This window comes from Rhineura floridana, chromosome 10 (assembly GCF_030035675.1).
Source record: "Rhineura floridana isolate rRhiFlo1 chromosome 10, rRhiFlo1.hap2, whole genome shotgun sequence".
NCBI classification, from domain to species: domain Eukaryota; kingdom Metazoa; phylum Chordata; class Lepidosauria; order Squamata; family Rhineuridae; genus Rhineura; species Rhineura floridana.
This window is the reverse complement of record NC_084489.1, coordinates 15133088-15153135: the sequence shown is the minus strand read 5'-3', so window position 1 is coordinate 15153135 and position 20048 is coordinate 15133088. Positions and strand designations below refer to the sequence as shown.

The 20048-nt window shown below is 40.8% G+C and overlaps 1 protein-coding gene across 1 annotated transcript in view; it reads left to right on the top strand.

Annotated features, from left to right (window-relative positions):
• Window positions 1-20048, top strand: part of ITGA9 (integrin subunit alpha 9) — a 350162-nt gene that overhangs the window by 169133 nt on the left and 160981 nt on the right. Inside the window, exon 16 of the mRNA XM_061585893.1 lies at window positions 6976-7125. Coding sequence (XP_061441877.1) covers window positions 6976-7125 — 150 coding nt within the window. The remainder of the gene's footprint in view (window positions 1-6975; window positions 7126-20048) is intronic.

Genomic DNA, 20048 nt, shown 5'->3' with positions numbered 1-20048 from the left:
GTCGATTATGACATATGGCGACCCTATGAATCAGCGACCTCCAATAGCATCTGTTGTAAACCACTCTGTTCAGATCTTGTAAGGTCAGATCTGTGGCTTCCTTTATGGAAGCAACCCATGTTTTGTTTGGTCTTCCTCTTTTCTACTCCCTTCTGTTTTTCCCAGCATTATTGTCTTTTCTAACGAATCATGTCTTCTCTTTATCTGTCCAAAGTGTGATAACCTCAGTTTCATTATTTTAGCTTCTAGTGATAGTTCTGGTTTACAGAAGCATCTTAAACCCAGGGATTTCAGGGGCGGGCCCTAGTGATATCATGGGGTGGGTCCTAGTGATGTCATTACACTTGATACATTAAGCATCGACCACAGTTGCTTGGAGCATACCATTCAAACAAAAACATTGCTCTTATTGGAAATTAAGACAGAAATCTTAGCTAAAAGTTGGTGTTCCCATGTCCAGCTGAAGCTACAGAATAATTCCTTCTCATCAGCTTAGGGAGCCTGGATAGGGAACACTTAAAATAGCCTACTTGCTTCTGGCAAGAAAAGTTTAAGTGCCCTCAGGCCAGGCCGTCACCAGAAGGCCATTGTAGAAAGAAAGGATTACTACTCCTGTTGTGAGTAGACAAGATATTTGTATTTATGAGCTGGCTTTAGTAATGTTTGAGGAGGCTCTAAGCTCCACTGAATTCAGTGGGGCTTTAACTTATATCTGCTTAAGTTCCATGGAAATGAATGGGACTTTCTTGCACAAAAAACTACAATTAACTCCCCCTCCTCCTTCTTTCTGGATTGCACTTCTTGTTTGTAGTATCCAAGGTATAAATGCAGCAATTGCTCTTAGCAGTAAAATAACATGTGCAGAGGCCATTAGACTTTAATGACAATTTCTGGTGTATGTCTTTGACATCCAGTCCAAGAATTGGGGAGTCAGAGGTTAAGGTCAAACAGATCAGCAAAAAGATATTGATTCCAAGAACAGTTATATGCCATCTTGGAGCTAAGAGGAGCATTGCATTAGAACTGCCTGCTTACTGTGTTATTGAATCTGCCAGTCCCCTGAAAAGTTGTTTTTATCTGTAATCTGCAAGTGTGCCATAATGAATGGCTGGGTAGAATTTGCACTCAAAACTTTAATTAAGTTAATTAATTTAATTTAATTAAAGACCAGTGGCTGTATGAAATCTATTTCTCCAGGGCTTTCTGGAGGGGAATGTCCACACATGTGATTAATCTAGCTTCTGCTTGCCACAGCTTTCATCAAAAGAAGTTAAGCAGAAAGACACCCAGCAAAAGCACACTCCAGAAGTTGCTAGAATTTAACAGGGGTTTCTTTACTGATTTAGGGATCGTGTTACCCCCTCCTTCCCCTCCTTTATACCAATTGCCCTGGCTGCCTACTCATTTCCAAGTGCAATGCAAAGTGTTGGTTTTGACTTATAAAGCCCTAAATGGCTTGGAACCAGGTTACCTGAAGGACTGCTTTTCTCTTTATAATCCTGCCCAAGAACTAAGAACTAAGCCCTTTTCACTGTCCCTTTAAGTATTTGTAAGGTGACAATGCTCAAGAGGGCCTTTTCTGTGGTGAGTCTCTCTACCTGTGGAGGTCCCTCCTGCGGGAGATTTGTATGGCTTTCTCCTTGCTTGTGTTGAGGACGTCAGTTTTTTGAGCCTGCCTAGATATTTTGGTAGTTGTGTTATCTGCTACTGTGTCATGTTTGCCATGTTTTTTTAAAACTATTTTTATTGTACATAGCTAAATCTTTTTCAAACAAATAAACAAACAAATAACATGAACAAAGAATCAGGTGACTCTTTAGAAGCCATTCAGAGATGCTGGAGGGAGTGCAAAGCATTACTCTCAGACTGTGGTTGTGTTGATTGGTTGACTGATTTTTGTGTTCCTTGTAAACTGTTTAAGAGCATAAGTTGCATTAAGATTTTGCAGTCCAAAGCAGTGTTTCCCAAGCTTCAGAGAGATGGCACATTTTCTTCCCAAAGCTGAAGGCACTGGGATGTTTCACTCTTACACTCAACAGTGTTTAATACTGTTTAATTATAGGACTTCCGGGAAGGGTTGCTTTGCCTGTGCTGCCTCTGAGACGAGCTCTTGTCTCAGAAGAAGCTTTTTCAGCTTTAAAATCAGTCACAACGCTCTTTTTGACTGGTAAAGATTTTCTCCCGGTCAGGGAGAAACGTAGAGATCAACCACAAAGCCTGTTTTTGTGGGGAGGACTGGATTTCATTTATTTATGAGAGAAGGTTCAAACTGCAATGCCGGACGGACTTTCATCAAGCTCTTGCTGATTACAGCGACACGTTTATATTTTCTTTAAAGAAAAACGGACTTCAACAGGCAGATAAGCATCCTTCTTTCTATTTTCTTTTTTTACTTGGTTTAAATTGGTATAGCAAAAAGATTTGTCAATGAATCAGCTGTGAAGAACTTCTAGGTGAGTTTATGGCTTTTCTCTTTCACTAACGAAATTAAGGAGGAAAGAAATCAAAAAAGCTTATCTTTGTTTTTATCGCAAAAAGCTGTCCTGGAGGTGCATTCTAAAGATACCAACGGAAGAGGGATTTCTATTTCGAGGAGGGGGGAACAAAAACTTTTTTTTTGGTCTATTTCATTTTGACGAATCTGCTTGTTCACGACGCCACTAATTGTTTTGATGTTGGGAACTAAGTTTGTTTTTGTATTCCTGAATACATAGAGATAAGGCAGGCTGTAATGTCTACACTGTTATAAGCAAGCCTGGAACATTAACCCAATTGTGGCTGAAATAATTTTTGTTTCTGTGGTTTTAAGAAAGACAACCAGGAAAGTGATTGAGACCATGGAAGAAATTATGTTTCAGAAAATAATGGCTGAGATTGAGATAACGAAACAAACCCTGAGACAGGGTAGACAGGAGGTGAAAATTGAATTTAACAAAATGACAAAGGAGCTTAAAGAAACAATGGATTCTGTGAGAGAGGAGTTTGATGGGATAGGGAAGCTACAAGCCCTGGAGATTGGAACAAATGTGAAATTGGAAAAAGATTTGGAGTTTATGGATGTTAGAAATAAAGTTGACTGGAATTCAACGTTGTCTCTGAAGAAATTAATGAAGATTTTGGTGGTAAAGTTATCAATGTCTTGGATAATTTTCTGGACTGGAATGATATGATGGAGCTTGACATAGAAAAAATCAATGGAGTTGGCTACAGATATGTGACAGTGGAGAAACTCTTAAGAAATGAGCCAGTGCATTTTGTAAAAAAGAAGAACAGAGATATGACTTTGCAGCAATATTTCAGCAACATACTCAGAATTCTTGACTGGAATGATGTGATGGGGCTTGACATAGAAAAAAGTTATGGAATTAACTACAAATATGTGACAGAGCAGAGATGCACCCAGAGCAGAGATGTGACTTTACAACAATATTTCAACAACATATTCAGAATTGATGGCAAGGACATATTTGTGATGGGGGAAATTCCCATCAGACTCTTGTTATATGACTATGGCTATGACAGCAAGATCATCATGGGATACTGATAATGGATGAATGGATACTGAAACCACTGGATTTAACAGGACTATTGAAGATGGAAGATGGAATTAATATTGATAATGGAAGAATGGTTATGGAAATTATTGGACTTGGCAGATTTGACGAGATGGATTAATTGATATGTTTGCTTGGACTATGGCTATGACAACAAGATTATTATGGGATACTGATAACGGAAGAATGGCTACTGAAATTACTGGACTTAACAGGATTATTGAAGATGGAAGATGGAATTAATATAGATAATGGAAGAATGGCTATTGAAATTATTGGGCCTAACAGATTTGAATTAGATGGATTAAGCAATTTGTTTATTTGGAGAAAAATTGAAAGATATATCTCTCAAGGAATTGAAACCTCTCTTTGACTTTTTGTGGAAAGAATAAAATAATGTTTATGAGATTTGATGATTAATTAAGATAACTACTGGAGGAAAGTGATTTTATAATATAATTTTAGAGATAGGATTGTTATATATTGTAGACCTATAACTGATCTGCGACAAATCGGAAGTCAACATTTTATTTTATTGTTTAATTGTTTTTGTTTTGCTTTGTTTCTTGTTTTTGAAAATTTGAATAAAAATTAATGATTAAAAAAAATACTGTTTAATTATTATGGAGGGCATCTGGCCCAAATCCCCATTCAATGTAGGATCTGCAGTGCAGGAATACAACAGTAAGAGATACCCCCCTCCCCACCCTAGAAAAGTGAGTCAATGTGCCTCCTGATTTGGAAGGAGACAGCCTCTCTGAGGGCAGGTATTTCTATCCTCTGCATGGTGAATTGCTGCTCTGGGGATGCCTTTGTTCAGTCAGTCTCCATTGGGGGTAGGGATGTAATTTAGGAATAACTGAATGATCCAATTCCTTCCTCTGTAGAGCCATAACAGAATGACCTGTGCCTCTGTGGGAGGCTGATTGGAAGGAGGCAAGACAGGGACAATTAACCACTCAGAGATGTATCCAATAGCCCCCTCTTAAGCAGATACTTTGGACTCACAGAAGAATTTCATTTTTTAAGTGATGAATTTCTCATGGCATACAAACCAAATCACAAATCAGAGTGTTCCTGTTCAGGGGTGTCAGCCAGCTATGCCCTCCCCCATGATACTGTGAGTCAGGACTAGAGAACCTGTGGCCCACCAGATGTTGTTGGACTCCAACTCCCATCAGCCTCAGCCAGCATACCCAGCGGTCAGGGATGATGGGAGTTGTAGGTCAGCAGCATCTGGAGGGCCACAGGTTCGACAACCCTGCCGTAGCTGTAAGGGGCTAAAGCAGGCTATTCCACTGATCCCCTCCTTCAGTTTTCCACTTTTCTTTTCCATTTGATAGTATTCTGTGGCTACTGAGCATAGTTAGTCCTTATCAGGCTGTTTTCCTTCTCCACTTAAGTGTTATTTTAATTGTTCTTTTGCAGACCTCGAACTTTCTCTGAGTGTGGTGATAACTTCCTCTTGTATCTTCATGGACCTGTTTTGCCTCCGTTAATATTGCCACTCAACCACCTGAGTTCACCACTAATGGGATGCTTATAAAGAAATAGCCATGATTCAGTGCAGGGGGTTAGAGGGGCCCTCTCACTTTTTGTGTCTGGCCCCTTAGCTACTGTTCACAGAAGGCTACCATGGATGCTTAAATGGGGGACGGGGGGCTTGTGCCAAGCTTATGCAGGCAATTAAAAAATCTTTCTGTATTAGTTGATGAGTCTGATTTTAAATTTTCACATGTTTTTTATTTTATATACGTGTGGTGGTTGTAAACCGCTTTGCTTTTTTTTAAATGAATAGCAATAAATAAATAAGTCATAAAGAAGACCTTACCTTTTCTTTCATACCTTAAGCGCTGTCATTTTTGAAAGCTCTGCAAATTCCTTGTGGGAGGGTGCAGTCAAATATCCATTTCTGTTTTTCTTTTCTCAATATGTCATTCTGCTTTATCTACGATCAGTGGCAGAAAAAAGGAGAATCAGGACTTGGATCCTACAAAGGGCAGACTTAATTGCTTGTTATTCTTTGTTCCCTAGCAAATGTTTGAATGATGCAATAACTGCAAGCAATGAACGTAACAGGTTGTCAAGTAGCTGCCAGCTACTCTTCCAAATGTCATCTTTAATTTAATAAGCCTTTGGCATGCTGATCTACTTCTTACACTTTCCAAATGCTTTATCTATCTCAGAACTCTCAGACCATGCTATACCAGCCCCTCCGAACAAGTGAAGACAGTGAGTCCTTCCCTGAAAGCATTACTGTCTGTTGGCCAAAAGGTGCCATTCCAAAGCTATAACCCTTCACTGTAATCACCAGTGGAAGTGGGTTTGGGTGTGTAATTCATGTGTAAATACTGTGAGGATTGGTTCATACATCACTTACACTAGGTCATAAATATCCAGGTCTGCAGTAAGTCATGTTTTATTGATCTCAGAGCTGTCCCAAGACATTTTGTAGTCTGAAGTGAAGGACAAGATCCCCATCCCAACCCTGCTATTTATTTCATTATTGTATTTATATACTGCCCCATAGCTGAAGCTCTCTGGGCGGTTTACAGTAACTAAAAACATTACAACAAATATACAAATTTAAAACACATCTTTTAAAAACAATTTAAAAACACATGCTAAAATGCCTGGGAGAAGAGGAAAATCTTGACCTGGCGCCGAAAAGATAACAGTGTTGGCACCAGGCACACCTCGTCAGGGAGATCATTCCATAATTTGGGGGCCACCACTGAGAAGGCCCTCTCCCTTGTTGCCAGCCTCTGAGCTTCCCTAACTATTGAATAGTTCATCAGTGGTGATGGATCCAACAGAGGGGAATGACCAGGAGGCCTCAAGAGTAATAGGTGGAGGATTTCCATTGCTGCCCTGCCCACATCCCCTGGTAGCTGCCACCTAAGGTGGTTCCCTCCATTTGCCTAAGGGCAGGGCCAACTTTAATTGATCATCATAGTGAGAATTTTCACATTAGCTTCATCTCTTCATCTCTGTGCCTGAATCTATCCTTTAAGTAGCAAATGATAAAACAATAAGTAGTCCTGATATAATGGCTAACCGTCTTCCCACGTTTATGTCTGAATGTGTATTTCTGTTTGGAAATAACAAATTTTGCTACAGCAGAAACATAAAGCTTTGCTTCTCCAAAGGAGATGCAGAATTTAAAGATGTGAGTAGAGATGTTTGGGTGCTTAACGATAGTTTCACAACTTCATATTTCTGCCTAAAATTTGAAAATGTCATCGTTTCAGTGTTGGGTGTGGAAGGAGGTACTGGTAGACTGAAAAAGGAAGTGTGGATGAGAAGAGGGAGGTGATGTTAAATTGCTGTCATTTCTCTTGGGTATTCCCTGCACCTCCAGTGAGATCCCAGTTTGTGCTTTCATTTATTCAACACACTTTTGTATCATTTAATCTTACAGAGAAGAGTCAAAGATGTGATATCACCAATTATATTTGAAGCTGCATATAATCTTGGGGACCACATCACTACAAAGGAGGAAAAAGAATGGCCTTCACTCAAGCCTGTGCTTAGATGGAAAAGGGGGCAGAAGATGGCTCAGAGAAACCAGGTGAGATACTGAATGATCTTTCTGTTTAAAAAATAATATTTTAAAATTTTATTTATTACTGCATTTATATCCTGCCTTTCCTCTAAGGAGTTCTAAGGCATACATGTTTCTTCCCATCTCAATTTTATCCTCACAACAACCCCGTGAGGTAGGTCATGCTGAGAGGCAGTGACTGGCCCAAGGACACCCAGTGAACTTAATGGCCGAGCAAGGATTTGAATCCTGGTTTCCCAGGTTGTAGTTCATCACTCTAACCCAGCCTTTCCCAACCAGATGTTGTTGGACCAGGTGTGCCTCCAGATGTTGTTGGACCACAACTCCCATCTTTTCTGACCGTTGGCAATGCTGACTGAGGCTGATGGGAGTTGTGGTCCAACAACATCTGGAGGCACGCTGGTTGGGAACGGCTGCTCTAACCACTTCATCTCACTGATGAAGCACCACGGGAATCTATAAGGGAAAGAGCTGCAGTTCCCTTCTTTCAGCTAATACCACATTTAGAAAGATTGTTGCTCTGAAGATTGTTGCAATCTTGCATTTAGCAAGGGACAGATAGTCAAAGGGCTTGTATACAGCTTCTCTGGGTACTGTACGATGTTTCTTGTCTTTATGGTTGTGTAAATGTGATGGCACAAGTACTTTAAAAACTTCATTATGGTCTTTGAGCAATACAATTAAGGTAAAGTGCAAACAAAAATAAAAAGGGAAGTCTAAATAGGAAAGGAGGATATGAACTGATTAAGGTGTTTTGGCCATATGAATTGTTGTTGCAGTGTTTTATGGGAAGCCATTTATAAATCAAATAAATAAATAAGTAATACAAATAAGTCTCAAGAAAAGCTGACCAAATGTTCTTCTATATTTCTTCTTTGTGCTCAAATAAGAATAGGGAGTGCAAGTGTGGTGTAATGGTTTGAGTGTTGGACTGCAACCTGGGATACCAGAGTTTGGATTCCCATGCAACCGTGAAACTCACTAGGTGTCACTGTCTCTCAGCCTAACCTGCCTCACAGGGTTGTTATGAGGATGAAATGGAGAGCAGAGAACCTTGCACACCACTTTGACTTCCTTGGAGGAAAGGTGGTATATAAATGTAAATAATAACGATGATGATGATGATAGAATCATAGAATAGTAGCAGTGAGGCCTATAAAGCCATTGAGTCCAACCCCCTGCTCAATGCAGGAATCCAACTTAAAGCATACCCAACAGGTGACTGTCCAGCTGCCTCTTGAATGTCTCCAGTGTTGGAGAGCCCACCACCTCTCTAGGTAATTGGTTCCATTGTTGTACTGCTCAAACACAGGAAGTTTTTTATGATGTTCAGTCAAAATCTGGCTTCCTGTAACTTGAGCCCATTATTCTGTGTCCTGCACTCTGGGACGATTGAGAAGAGATCCTGGCCCTCCTCTGTGTGGCAACCTTTCAAGTACTTGAAGAGTGCTATCATAGTTCTTCTCAACCTTCTCTTCTCAAGGCTAAATATACCCAGTTCTTTCAGTCTCTCCTCATAGGGCTTTGTTTCTAGTCCTCTGGTGATGGTGGTGGTGGTGATGATGATGATAATAATAAAAGCCAATCCACTGTGGAAGGTGATGGCTTCTCTTTTCAGTATTGAACCACCATGCTTTTGGCTGACCTTACTGCATGCACGGCCCATGGATAGCACAAATGTTTTTTTTAAAAACCCTCAATAAGCCCTCACATTGCAGTCCTTTGTGTATCTACCTCAGGTGGATTCCTGCACTGAGGTGGGGGTTGGGCTAGATGGGCTTATAGGCCCCTTCCAACTCTACTATTCTATGATTTTATTTGTTAGGGGAGAAATGAATATGACTACCTGCACCTTTTTTCTTTATGTGGCTTTCTTGCTGTTGGAAATACAGGCCTTCTGGGGTTGTTCCTCCCGTCCCGCCCATTGTGTTAATATGCTAAAGAACCACAACATATTATTTAAAAGAAGTTCAATGGGCAGAACAATCTTAAGCCTAGCCAGGGAGTAATGGAGTGGAGTGACATATCCACTGCTGCATCCTAAGTCCCTCTGCTCACCCTAGCCAGGGTGGAAGGTGAAAAGGCAGTTTCCTTCTTATTTTTCTCTGCTCCAGGCCGCCACCTTCTGGCTGGCTCAGCTGAGGGGCCTGAGAGTTGGTGCCCCACTCTGAAAACCCTATTTTGGGGCTTACCACTGGTTACGCTGGTGAGAAAAATGCTCCTCATTGCTGGTAAAGGCAGTCAGGGAACAACATACACTCCATCCTGACCCCTTCCCCATCCATCAACATGGGGGTGGGTGGGAAGGATAGGATTTACTGTATCAGTGTAATCCTATGCATGTTTAGTCAGAAGTAAAGTCCCATTATGTTCAGTAGAAATTACTTTCAGAAAAGTATGCATAGGATTGCAACCTTAATTATATTTGTAGCTCATAATTATAAATTCTGTACGTCAGTTATCCCCTCAAAAAAGAAAAAAAACCTGGCTTTCATTTCTTACAGTGTGGCATTTATTGGATAATGAAAATAATGCACATATGACATTGATTTGACATAAAATGTGAAGATTACCTGTGGCTTTCTGTCAGTCATATGGTATTTTTTGAAGGGGATCTTAGGACAAATTACTTAGACACAACCCTTAACATTTAAGCACTGATTTTAAACAGTATAGAGCAAGGGTAGCCAACATGGTGGCCTCCAGAAGTTGTTGCAGCTCCCATCAGCCCCACCAAGCATGGCCAGTGGTCATGGATAATGGGAGCAATAGTCCAGCACCATCTGGAAAGCACCACATTGGCTATCCCTGTTGTAGAGGATCATAGAGTGCAGTTTGCTTACTGGTGTTCCAAGAATGTGGTGCATTTTCAGGGCATTCCAAGTTTCCCTAAACACAGTCTGTTACTTTTCCACCTCTGCAGGGGTGGTGCCAATACCTCACTCTGGTGATGTGGCTTAGGAGGAGTTTCATGGACAGACTTGCAGAGGAGACAGGAGCTTGGGATGTTGTTAATTTCTTATACAACATATGGATGTCAAAATATCAAAATCCTTTACTGTTCACCAACTTAATGTATTTTCCAGGTATTCCTCTGTGTTGTTTTTGCTTGCCACTGCTTCTACATACTACACACTCTTTTGTAAAAAAGAAACCCTCAAGAGATGATAAAATGAACTGTGCTGTACATGGTACTCACTTGCTGCATATTCAGAAGGGTAGCCTCCCATCTGTATTTCAGATCTGATGTAGTTAAAAATAGCTGCTTCTAATTGGTATGCGTTAATGAATCTTAATTGAATACTGCTTTTGCCAAAGGGCATATGTGTGTGAGTGTTTTCTGAGGAACGTTGCTGCTGTCGTTGGGCAGTTTTCTTGATTGCCTGTAATTTTGTGAACCAAAGTATAATTAAATAACATTAAGAAGACTTTAGGGATTGTAAGACTATATTTGGTATGTTGTTTGTTGAGCACACTGCACATCCTTCATAAAAACTATGGCTTGGGGTGTTATTATTTATTAAATTTATGCGTCACCTTATGCAAGATGCTGCTAGGGGACTTGCAATAAAAACAGCATACAACACTACAGTGAACAAATTTTTAAAATATGTTAATAAACATCAGTCACAAAAAATTCCAATTTAAACAGAGTACTAAACACGAAATCCACATTCAGAATATTAAAATTACTAGCTGAGAAGGTTGGTACTCTAAAACACTAAAAACTGTTACTATTGCAGCTAAAACTATGGATGCAGAAAAGGCAAATCTTCACCTGGCATTGAAAGGATTGTACAGTGAGCATTGTGCAAGCTTCCTGAGGAGAGCATTCCAGAGTTGGGGGCCACCATTGAGAATGTCCTCTCTTTTGTTGCCACCGCCTGAATTTCAGCTGGAGGAGGCACTCTGAGGTGGTGCTTCCATAGATGATTTTAAGGTCTAAGCAGGCTAAAGGATTGTTTCTTCTTCTTTTTTTTTTTTTACAATAATTTTTATTCAAATTTTCATAAAACATACAAAACAAAATCATAAAACATTCAAAGACAAAAAACAAAACAAAACAAAAATGATTAAACAAAAAACTAAAATGTTGACTTCCCATTTGTCGCAGATCAAATCAGTTGTAGGTCTACAATATATAACAATCCTGTCTCTTAAATTATATTATAAAATCACTTTCCTCCAGTAGTTATCTTAATTAATCATCAAATCTCATAAACATTACTTTATTCTTTCCACAAAAAGTCAAAGAGAGGTTTCAATTCTTTAAGAAATATATCTATCAATTTTTCTCCAAATAAACATGTTGATTAATCCATCTCGTTAATAATAATAATAATCTTATTGTCATAACCATAGTCCAAATAAACATATCGATTAATCCATCTCATCAAAATCTGTTAGGTCCAATAATTCAATAGCCATTATTCCATTATCCATATTAATTCCATCTTCCATCTTCAATAGTCCTGTTAAATCCAGTAATTTCAGTGTCCAATCTTCCATTATCAGTATTCCATAATAATCTTGCTGTCATAGCCATAGTCATATAATAAGAGTCTGATGGGAATTTCCTCTATCCCAAATATTTTCTTGCCATCAATTCTGAATAAGTTGCTGAAATATTGTTGTAAAGTCATATCTGTGTTCTTCTTTTTTACAAAATGCACTGGCTCATCTCTTGAGAGTTTTTCCATTGTCACATGGCTGCAGTTAATTCCATAGATTTTCTCTATATCAAGCTCCATCACGTCATTCCCGTCCAGAAGATTATCCAAGCCATTGATAACTTTATCTCTAATATCTTCATTAATTTCTTCAGAGATAACGTCATTAATTTCTTCAGAGATAACGTTAAATTCCAAACAGTAGATTTTATTTCTAATATCCATAAACTCCAGATCTTTTTCCAATTCCACATTTGTTCCAATCTCCAGGGCTTGTATCTTCCCTTTATTTTTCCTTTTCTCATCTCTGATCTCATTCTCCTCTCTCACAGGATCCCCTATTTCTTTAAGCTCCTGCGTCATTTTGCTCAGTTCAATTTTCAGCTCCTTACTGCCCTGTCACAGGGTTTGTTTTGTTATCTCAATCTCATCCATTATTTTCTGAAACACAATTACTTCCAGATTCTCAGCCACTTTCTTGATTGCCATTTTTAAAACCACGAAAACAAAACAAAACAAAAATAAAGAAGAACCACTTCTTATTTCAGCAACAATTGGGTTAATATTCCAGGCTTGATGACATCACAGTATAAACAGAGCAGCCTGCCTTATCTCTCTATGTTCAAGAACACAAAACAAATTTAGTTCCCAGCATCAAAACAGTTAGTGGCGTCGTGAAGAAGCAGATTCGTCAAAATAAAATAGACCAAAAAGAGAATAGTCCCAGACAATATAATGTTCCTCGGAATAGAAATCCCTCTTCTGTTTATATCTTTAGAATGCACTTCCAGGACAGCTTTTTGCAATAGAAACAGAGATAAGCTGTTAATTTCGTGAATAACAGAGAAATAGCTCACCCAGAAGTTCTTTAAAGCTGATTCATTTGACAAATCTCTTTTTGCTGCAACAATTTAAACCAAGTAAAAAAAATAATAGAAAGAAGGGTGCTTGCCTGTTAGTCCGTTTTCTCTTTGAAGAAAAGATAAACGTATCGCATTAATCAGATAGAGCTTGTTCGGAAGTCCGTCCGGCATTGCTGGCTGGACCTTTTCTCATAAATTAATGAAATCCAGTGCTCCCAACAAAAATAGGCTTTTGAGGTTGATCTCTACGTTTCTCCCTGCCCGGGAGAAATTTCATCAGTCAAAAAAAAAATGTTCTGACTGATTTATATCTGAATAAGCTACTTTTGAGGCGGGAGCCCGTCTCAAAAGCAGGCACAAGCGAAGTCACCCTTCCCGGAAGTTCCGCTAAAGGATTGTTTCTAGTGTGGAATCAGTTCAAGGCTGCTCCTATCATTAGGAAGAGTGAGGTGGCAACCCGAGGCAGCTGGTCTTGGGTATGATAAAAGTACAGCAAATTGTTATTTATTATTTTATTATTGCTGTATTTTTACTATCAGATAGGGGAAGTGGCACTCGTTGGATGTGACTTCCATTATTATTATATGTGGGGCACCATTTGCTATTCTGCCTCCAGCCCTGAATCAATGGCTACAGCAGAATTGTCTCTACACTGTTTTAATCCATTCCCTCTGCCAATTCTTTATGATAAGTTCCTGCTTCTGTGCTTAAAGTTCAAGCACTGGTTACAGCTTGACTCCTGCTTATCATGTGGAGAGTTTCCTATTCAGCACCATGCCAGATATGAGGATGGTAAGGAAACTCTCCACACAATAGGGAGAGGTCCCACAGTAACCAAAGCGTGGAAACTCTCTATGAGGAAGTGACGGGACCAGATACGACACTATGTAGACAAGCCCTGATCTCATTCAGAATGATAATAGAGGAACTGCACTAGAGGTGGGGAAGCCAATGACCAGCTTCACAGGGACAGTGTTGTTAGGCAGTTAATTATCCTTCAGACCATCTGTGACCTGTAGGAGTAAAGTCATGTAACGCTGAGAATGTATTCTGATGAACAAAGAGCAAAAGTCTGTGTGACTCCCAATATGTCCAAATATACAAATCTTTCCTTTATTGCAGGAAACTGCTTTCTCCTGTCCCTCCCTCCTTGTCTAATTAAAATTAACCCCCCCTTTGGTTGAATGGAATCCCTAATGCATTGAGTTCCACCCACATATACTTGCCTGGCTTCACATGTTGGAATTCAGTGGTCAGAGTGAACCCAAAGTTGGCAGTGAATGGACACTTTCCATGTCAGGAAATCTAAAAACAATCCCACCCAGCTTTATAATACAATTGGCTTGAGCTGAGCTTTGAAATTGTCTGTCCTTTAATGAACTAGGCCTGCATGTGGGAGAGAAAGCTGAACTGATAGATTTGGAACTAATTTAGATTGTAACTTTAAAAAGAACGTATCCAGATGTAGTTCTGACTTGGAAATGTCTGTACTTAATTAACTTTAGCAACTAATATTTATTGCCATCCTTACCTTTATGCTGAATATCAGGGAAAATAACTTGGATATTTGCAGAATAATTCAGTTATGCAGAGTTGTGGCATCAGCTTTCTATTTCCATTTTGTGAAATAGTGATGGTAAGCCTGAATTTGCTCTTGCATATGTGAAATGGCCCTATGTTGCGGGGAGTGGAGAGATTCCTTATCCAAGATCATCAATATTTTATCTGAAGGTAAATTGCAAATATTAGCAATTAATTAAGGTCTTGAAGCAGGACCCAGTGGCCACATATTTACACATTTTGTATTGATCACCCTGTGTTGAGTGAGTCCATCTTTCAATACCACCAAACATTGCAGTTCTTTTGGGTGGCATGTGTGGCTTGGCGGTAGGAGGTGCTGCTCTTTAGTGCTTTGCCTTCTGTCTTGCAGTGCAGTTCCTGAAGGTGGTTCTGGGAGACAATTGCTCTCTGTAATGATTCCACCAGCTGGCTCTACCTGTGATACTCTCACCAGGGCCACCACCTGTCAGGATCTCATTTTTCATTTGATCTCTCACATGCTCTAGCACAGATCTCACAAGATCCCACTGCTAGGCACCACTACCAGTCACTTCCTGTAAACAATACTGCCTGAGACTTCACCTTTAGTCTCCTTCTGGCATCTTGTTACTATGTGTCTGAGTGCCCTTGCCATCCACAACCCCCCTGTACTTTGTCTATAAAGTATACAGCCCTGGGTTGCTCTATATGCTTGCCGATGTTGCAATATCTCTCACTTTACCGCTGCCATAATTTATTTGATACAGTTTCCCTCCAGCCTTGGTAATTACCCTGCCCTCCCTTCTGGTCTGTGAATCCCCAGCCAAGGATCAGGCTTTTGGTAAACCAATAAAAGTATTTATTTAATAACACCAGGAAATAACAAGATTACTTTAGGAATGTTCAACAAGCGTATGGTTTCATATAGTGTCACTCTTTATGTTTCCAGTCATATATTCTGCCTAAATACCAGCCAAATATAATCCAAACCTCCCTCAGAACTCTGCCAATCACTCCTCTCAACAACTCCCCCACAACTCCCCCACTCAACTGTCATTCTCTCATTTATACCTTCAACCATTCAAACACTTAGCCAATAATCATCCAACATTCTCAAGCATTCTAGCCCATGTACTCCCCCCTCTCACTCAGTCACTTACCATATATTGCTTAATAAACCCGTACTTACCATATTTTAAAAAAAGGTAAAGGTGTCCCCACACTTATAGTGCGAGTCGTTTCCGTCTCTTAGGGTGACGTCTTGCGACGTTTACTAGGCAGACTGTAGATGTGGGGTGGGATTGCCAGTTTCTTCCCCGGCCTTTCTTTACCCCCCAGCATAGGCCGGGTACTCATTTTACCGACCACGGATGGATGGAAGGCTGAGTGGACCTTGACCCCTTTTACCGGAGATTTGACTTCCTCCTTCCGTTGGAATCGAACTCTGGCTGTGAGCAGAGCTTCAGCTACGTTACTGCTCCTTACCACTCTACGCCACGGAGGGTCTACCATATTTACAGATATTAAAATACAGGGACATCACACTCTCCCCTGTGGGAACTGTCCTGTATGTTTCTCCCATGCTTTTTAACATCTCTGTAAGGCTCCCGAACTGTGGTCCATGGCCTATCAGTGGTTGGTGAGCTTTGTTCAGGTGGTCAGCTGTGTGTCTGTAAAAACATAATTAAAAATCATACAGCACCTAGCACAGCATGTTATAATTGCTACAACAGTCAGAAAAATAATTTAAGATGCCCTCTAAAACCATCAGCTATTTTCAAGTGCTCTCTGGGGGAAAAGGTTTGGGAACCGCTGATCTACATGAAATTGCTGAGTCTAAAAGTTTGGTGTACAGTGCTGACACTCAAAGATGACCTTTTCCTCTTCACTCAGAGTGGTACAGTCCTCAGTGAATGACTGGAATCTGTGGTGGACTGGATGAGGGTGCATAAACTGATAATCCAGATAAGACAAAGATGCAGATGACAGGATGGGGTTGTTTATAAAGGATATGTATATTCTTGACAGGTGATCATACTCCACATAAGGAGCATTCTTACAGCTAGGGAGTGCTTTGAATTTAGCTTTGCTTTGAGCCATTGATGTGACTGCGTAGCCATTAATGCATTATTTTCAGCTTTTGTTTTTTCACCTTTTCCCTGAAAGGACCATCTTTTGGGAGGTTAACTGTTTAGCAACTGTTGTGCATGTTTTGGCATGGGGAGCTTCTTGGTGTGGTTGCCAAAATGCACTGTAGATTGGGCTGCCCTTGAAGACAGTTTGGAATTTTCAATTGTTCCAAAAGATGGACCCAGCATCTGGCTGGAGAAGACCACAGAGTACATATAAACTCCCTTTTTGTTTTTGAGCTAAGTTCAAGGTGTTTGTTTTAACCTATGAAGTCATAAATAGCCTATAATGTCATATATAGCCTGGCTATTGCTTTTGATTCAGGCTTCCCTAACCTGATGTTCTCCAGATGCTGTTGGATTACAACTTCTATCATGCCTTATCACTGGCCTTGCTGGCTAGGGCTGATGGGAGGTTGGGAAAAGGCTACTATAGGTGGAGAATGTTAGGGAGAGGGAGTGAACATTCCACATCTCTGCTGCAATGAAGCAGCATAATATCATGGTTCAGAAGTAACATTACATGCATGAGCCTCAGGCTCACATGCTTCCCCCTCTTATTTCCTTCTCTGGTGTAGCTGTGAGAAGACTGGAAGCATCAAACTTCAGCTTTTAAGCTAACCAGTGATCCTTATTATTTCTGAACGTGGGGAAACTCTCATTAATTTAAACGAAGGTTAGTGAACAACAGGGCTGGCAACAGGCATGCTGGGGCCCTTGAGCACCAGCCTGCTCCGGGCCCCAGCAAAGCACGCACGGACACCTACCTACCTTGCCTTGTGTTTCCCTTCTGCAATCTGTGTCAGGATCGCTGCCACGGATCACAGGGAGGGAGCTTCCAAGCCGCCTGCCCGTGCCCTTGCTCCACCTACCTACCTCTCCTATCTTTTGCCGCTGCGCATGCTATGCACACAGGGCTGCCATTAACCAAGATGGCGGCCGAGGTTTTCCTAAGGTGCTGGTGTCCCTGCCTCTATCTTGGTTGATGGTAGGGATGCGTGTGCATAGCACAGACGTGTGCCATCAACCAAGATGGCAGCGGAGGCATCAGCCCCTTAGGGAAACCTCGGCCACCATCTTGGTTAATGGCAGCCCTGTGTGTGCAGCCGCAAAAGACAGGAGAGAGAGGTAGGTGGAGCGAGGGCGGCTTGGAAGCTCCCTCCCTGCGATCTGTGGGAGCGATCCTGCTGCAGATTATGGAAGAGGAGTGCTACTCTCCTACCCTATCGAGGGGCCCCCAGCCAGGGTCCAACCTGGACTCTCTTTGGCGCCGGCCCTGGTGAACAGGCAGCCATAATAAACAACAGTTTGATCCTGACTTATTCATACCTTAAACTAAGCAGAATTCTGTCAAGTTTGGACATAATAGGGAATTCTGATCAGTTTCAAAGTCCCACATTACTGGGATATTGCTTTAGCTTAGCTTTTTGTGCAGGGCATTGTTTGAAAGATTTCTGAAGCATCTAAAAATGTGAGGCTTCAGAATATACCTGGTTTGCTTATCAGGGCCTGGATATTCATCACGATGGGGCTTTTATAATTTTTTAATATGCCAGTTTTTGATCAGTACATAAAGTGCTTATATATGAAGTGTCTACACTTCTTTCCTGATTTATTGTTTATCTGGCACCAACCTGGTTAGTCTGCTTAGGTTGAGATATTGACTGTCACGGATGAGCAGAGTTTTGTATTTGGTCTTCCATATCCCAAGCCTGTCCCTTGCCTGCTGCTGCATCCTCACCATGTGGAACAGAATGTCTTCCTGGCAGCCTAAGGCATTTTACAGTTGTTGCTGGTCACCTCTTGCATGAGCATGTCTGCTTTGTTTAATCGAAGGATTCTTTCTTTTTACATTTGTAGCTCCTAAAGAATTCACTCCCATTTGTTTCACCTGTTATGGCTCTCGATGGAAATACTCTGCCAATTATTTTGTCTTCTTCTAGCCATTGTATGTAATTAAATCCTGGAAAGTGGTCAGGAATGTTAATTGTCATCAGTGAAACAAAATCAGGGGTTTGCATTGGGATTCATTGGATATGTTTCATTAGATGTGCCCTATGAACAGCTAAGAGCAAAAAGCAACTGGTCCTGTATAATCACTAGATGTAAGGGGAAAAATGGAAATGGACTGCCTTCAAGTCAATCCTGACTTATGGCGACCCTATGAATAGGGATTTCATGATAAGCGGTATTCAGAGGGGGTTTACTATTGCCTCCCTCTGAGGCTAGTCCTCCCCAGCTGGCTAGGGCCTGCTCAGCTTGCCACAGCTGCACAAGTCAGCCCCTTCCTTGTCCGCAACTGCCAGCTGGGGGGCAACTGGGCTCTTTGGGACTATGCAGCTTGCCCACTGCTGCACAGGTGGCAGGGCACATAACCCCTGAGCTACTCACTGTGGGGGTGATCTTTAGTTGGCCCTTTACATCCAAGAGACACAAGCGGGGATTTGAACTCACAGACTCTGGACTCCCAGCCAGGCTCTCCTCCCCACTGTGCTATACCAGCTGGTTAGATGTAAGGAAGTGCTTCTTTTATCAAGAAACGGCAAATGATTTCATGTTTGATTACATTCAATTGAGTCCAAAGGAATGCTTTTTTTATTTATAACTTCCTTTATGAGCCTCAATTTTTGTATTATTGCATCTCCCAGCACTGTTTCAGACCATATGTTTAAAGCCGAGTCAAACTATATTTTTCTTTTTACTGGTGATGTCAGCGCAAATTGACTTTTTCAGTAGATTTTGACATGTTGAACTTCAGATTCTTAGGTGGGTATCTAGATGATGGTTTTACCATAGTAAAACAATCGCCCTGCTCCCCAAGACTCCACAAGATGAGCTTAATGTGCCAAAATCTACTTCAAGTCGATTACGACTTATGGCGACCCTATGAATCAGTGACCTCCAATAGCATGTGTTATAAAGCACCCTGTTCAGATCTTGTAAGTTCAGGTCTGTGGCTTCCTTTATGGAATCCATCCATCTCTTGTTTTGTCTTGCTGTTTTTCTACTCCCTTTTGTTTTTCTCAGTGTTAGTGTCTTTTCTAGTGAATCATGTCTTCTCAGTATGTATCCAAAGTATGATAACCTCAGTTCCATCATTTTAGCTTCCCGTGATAGTTCTGGTTTAATTTGTTCTAACACCCAATTATTTGTGTTTTTCACGGTCCATGGTATCTGCAAAACTCTCCTCCAACACCACATTTCAAATGAGTTGATTTTTCTCTACCTTTTTCACCGTCCAACTTTCACATCCATACATAGAGATCGGGAATACCATGGTCTGAATGATCCTGACTTCAGTGTTCAGTGATACATCTATGCATTTGAGGACCTTTTCTAGTTCTCTCATAGCTGCCCTCCTAGCCTTCTTCTGATTTCTTGACTATTGTCTCCATTTTGGTTAATGATTATGTCAAGGTATTGATAATCCTTGACAAGGTCAAAGTCCTTGTTGTCAACTTTAAAGTTACATAAATATTCTGTTGTCGTTACTTTAGTCTTCACCTCACATTCTAAAATTTCTGGTTCTTCATGGACTCTCCTTTTGCATCTGTGCACATCAGCCTCTGTGCTTCCATTCGGCTTTGACCCAGTGGCATCATTAGTCACAGCACTACCCAGTATCTTGCTGAGAGCCATCTGACCTGAGGGTCTCATCTTCCAGCACTATCTTGTGTTGCATTTTGGATACTCTGTTCATAGGGTTTTTGTGGTAAGAGGTATTCAGA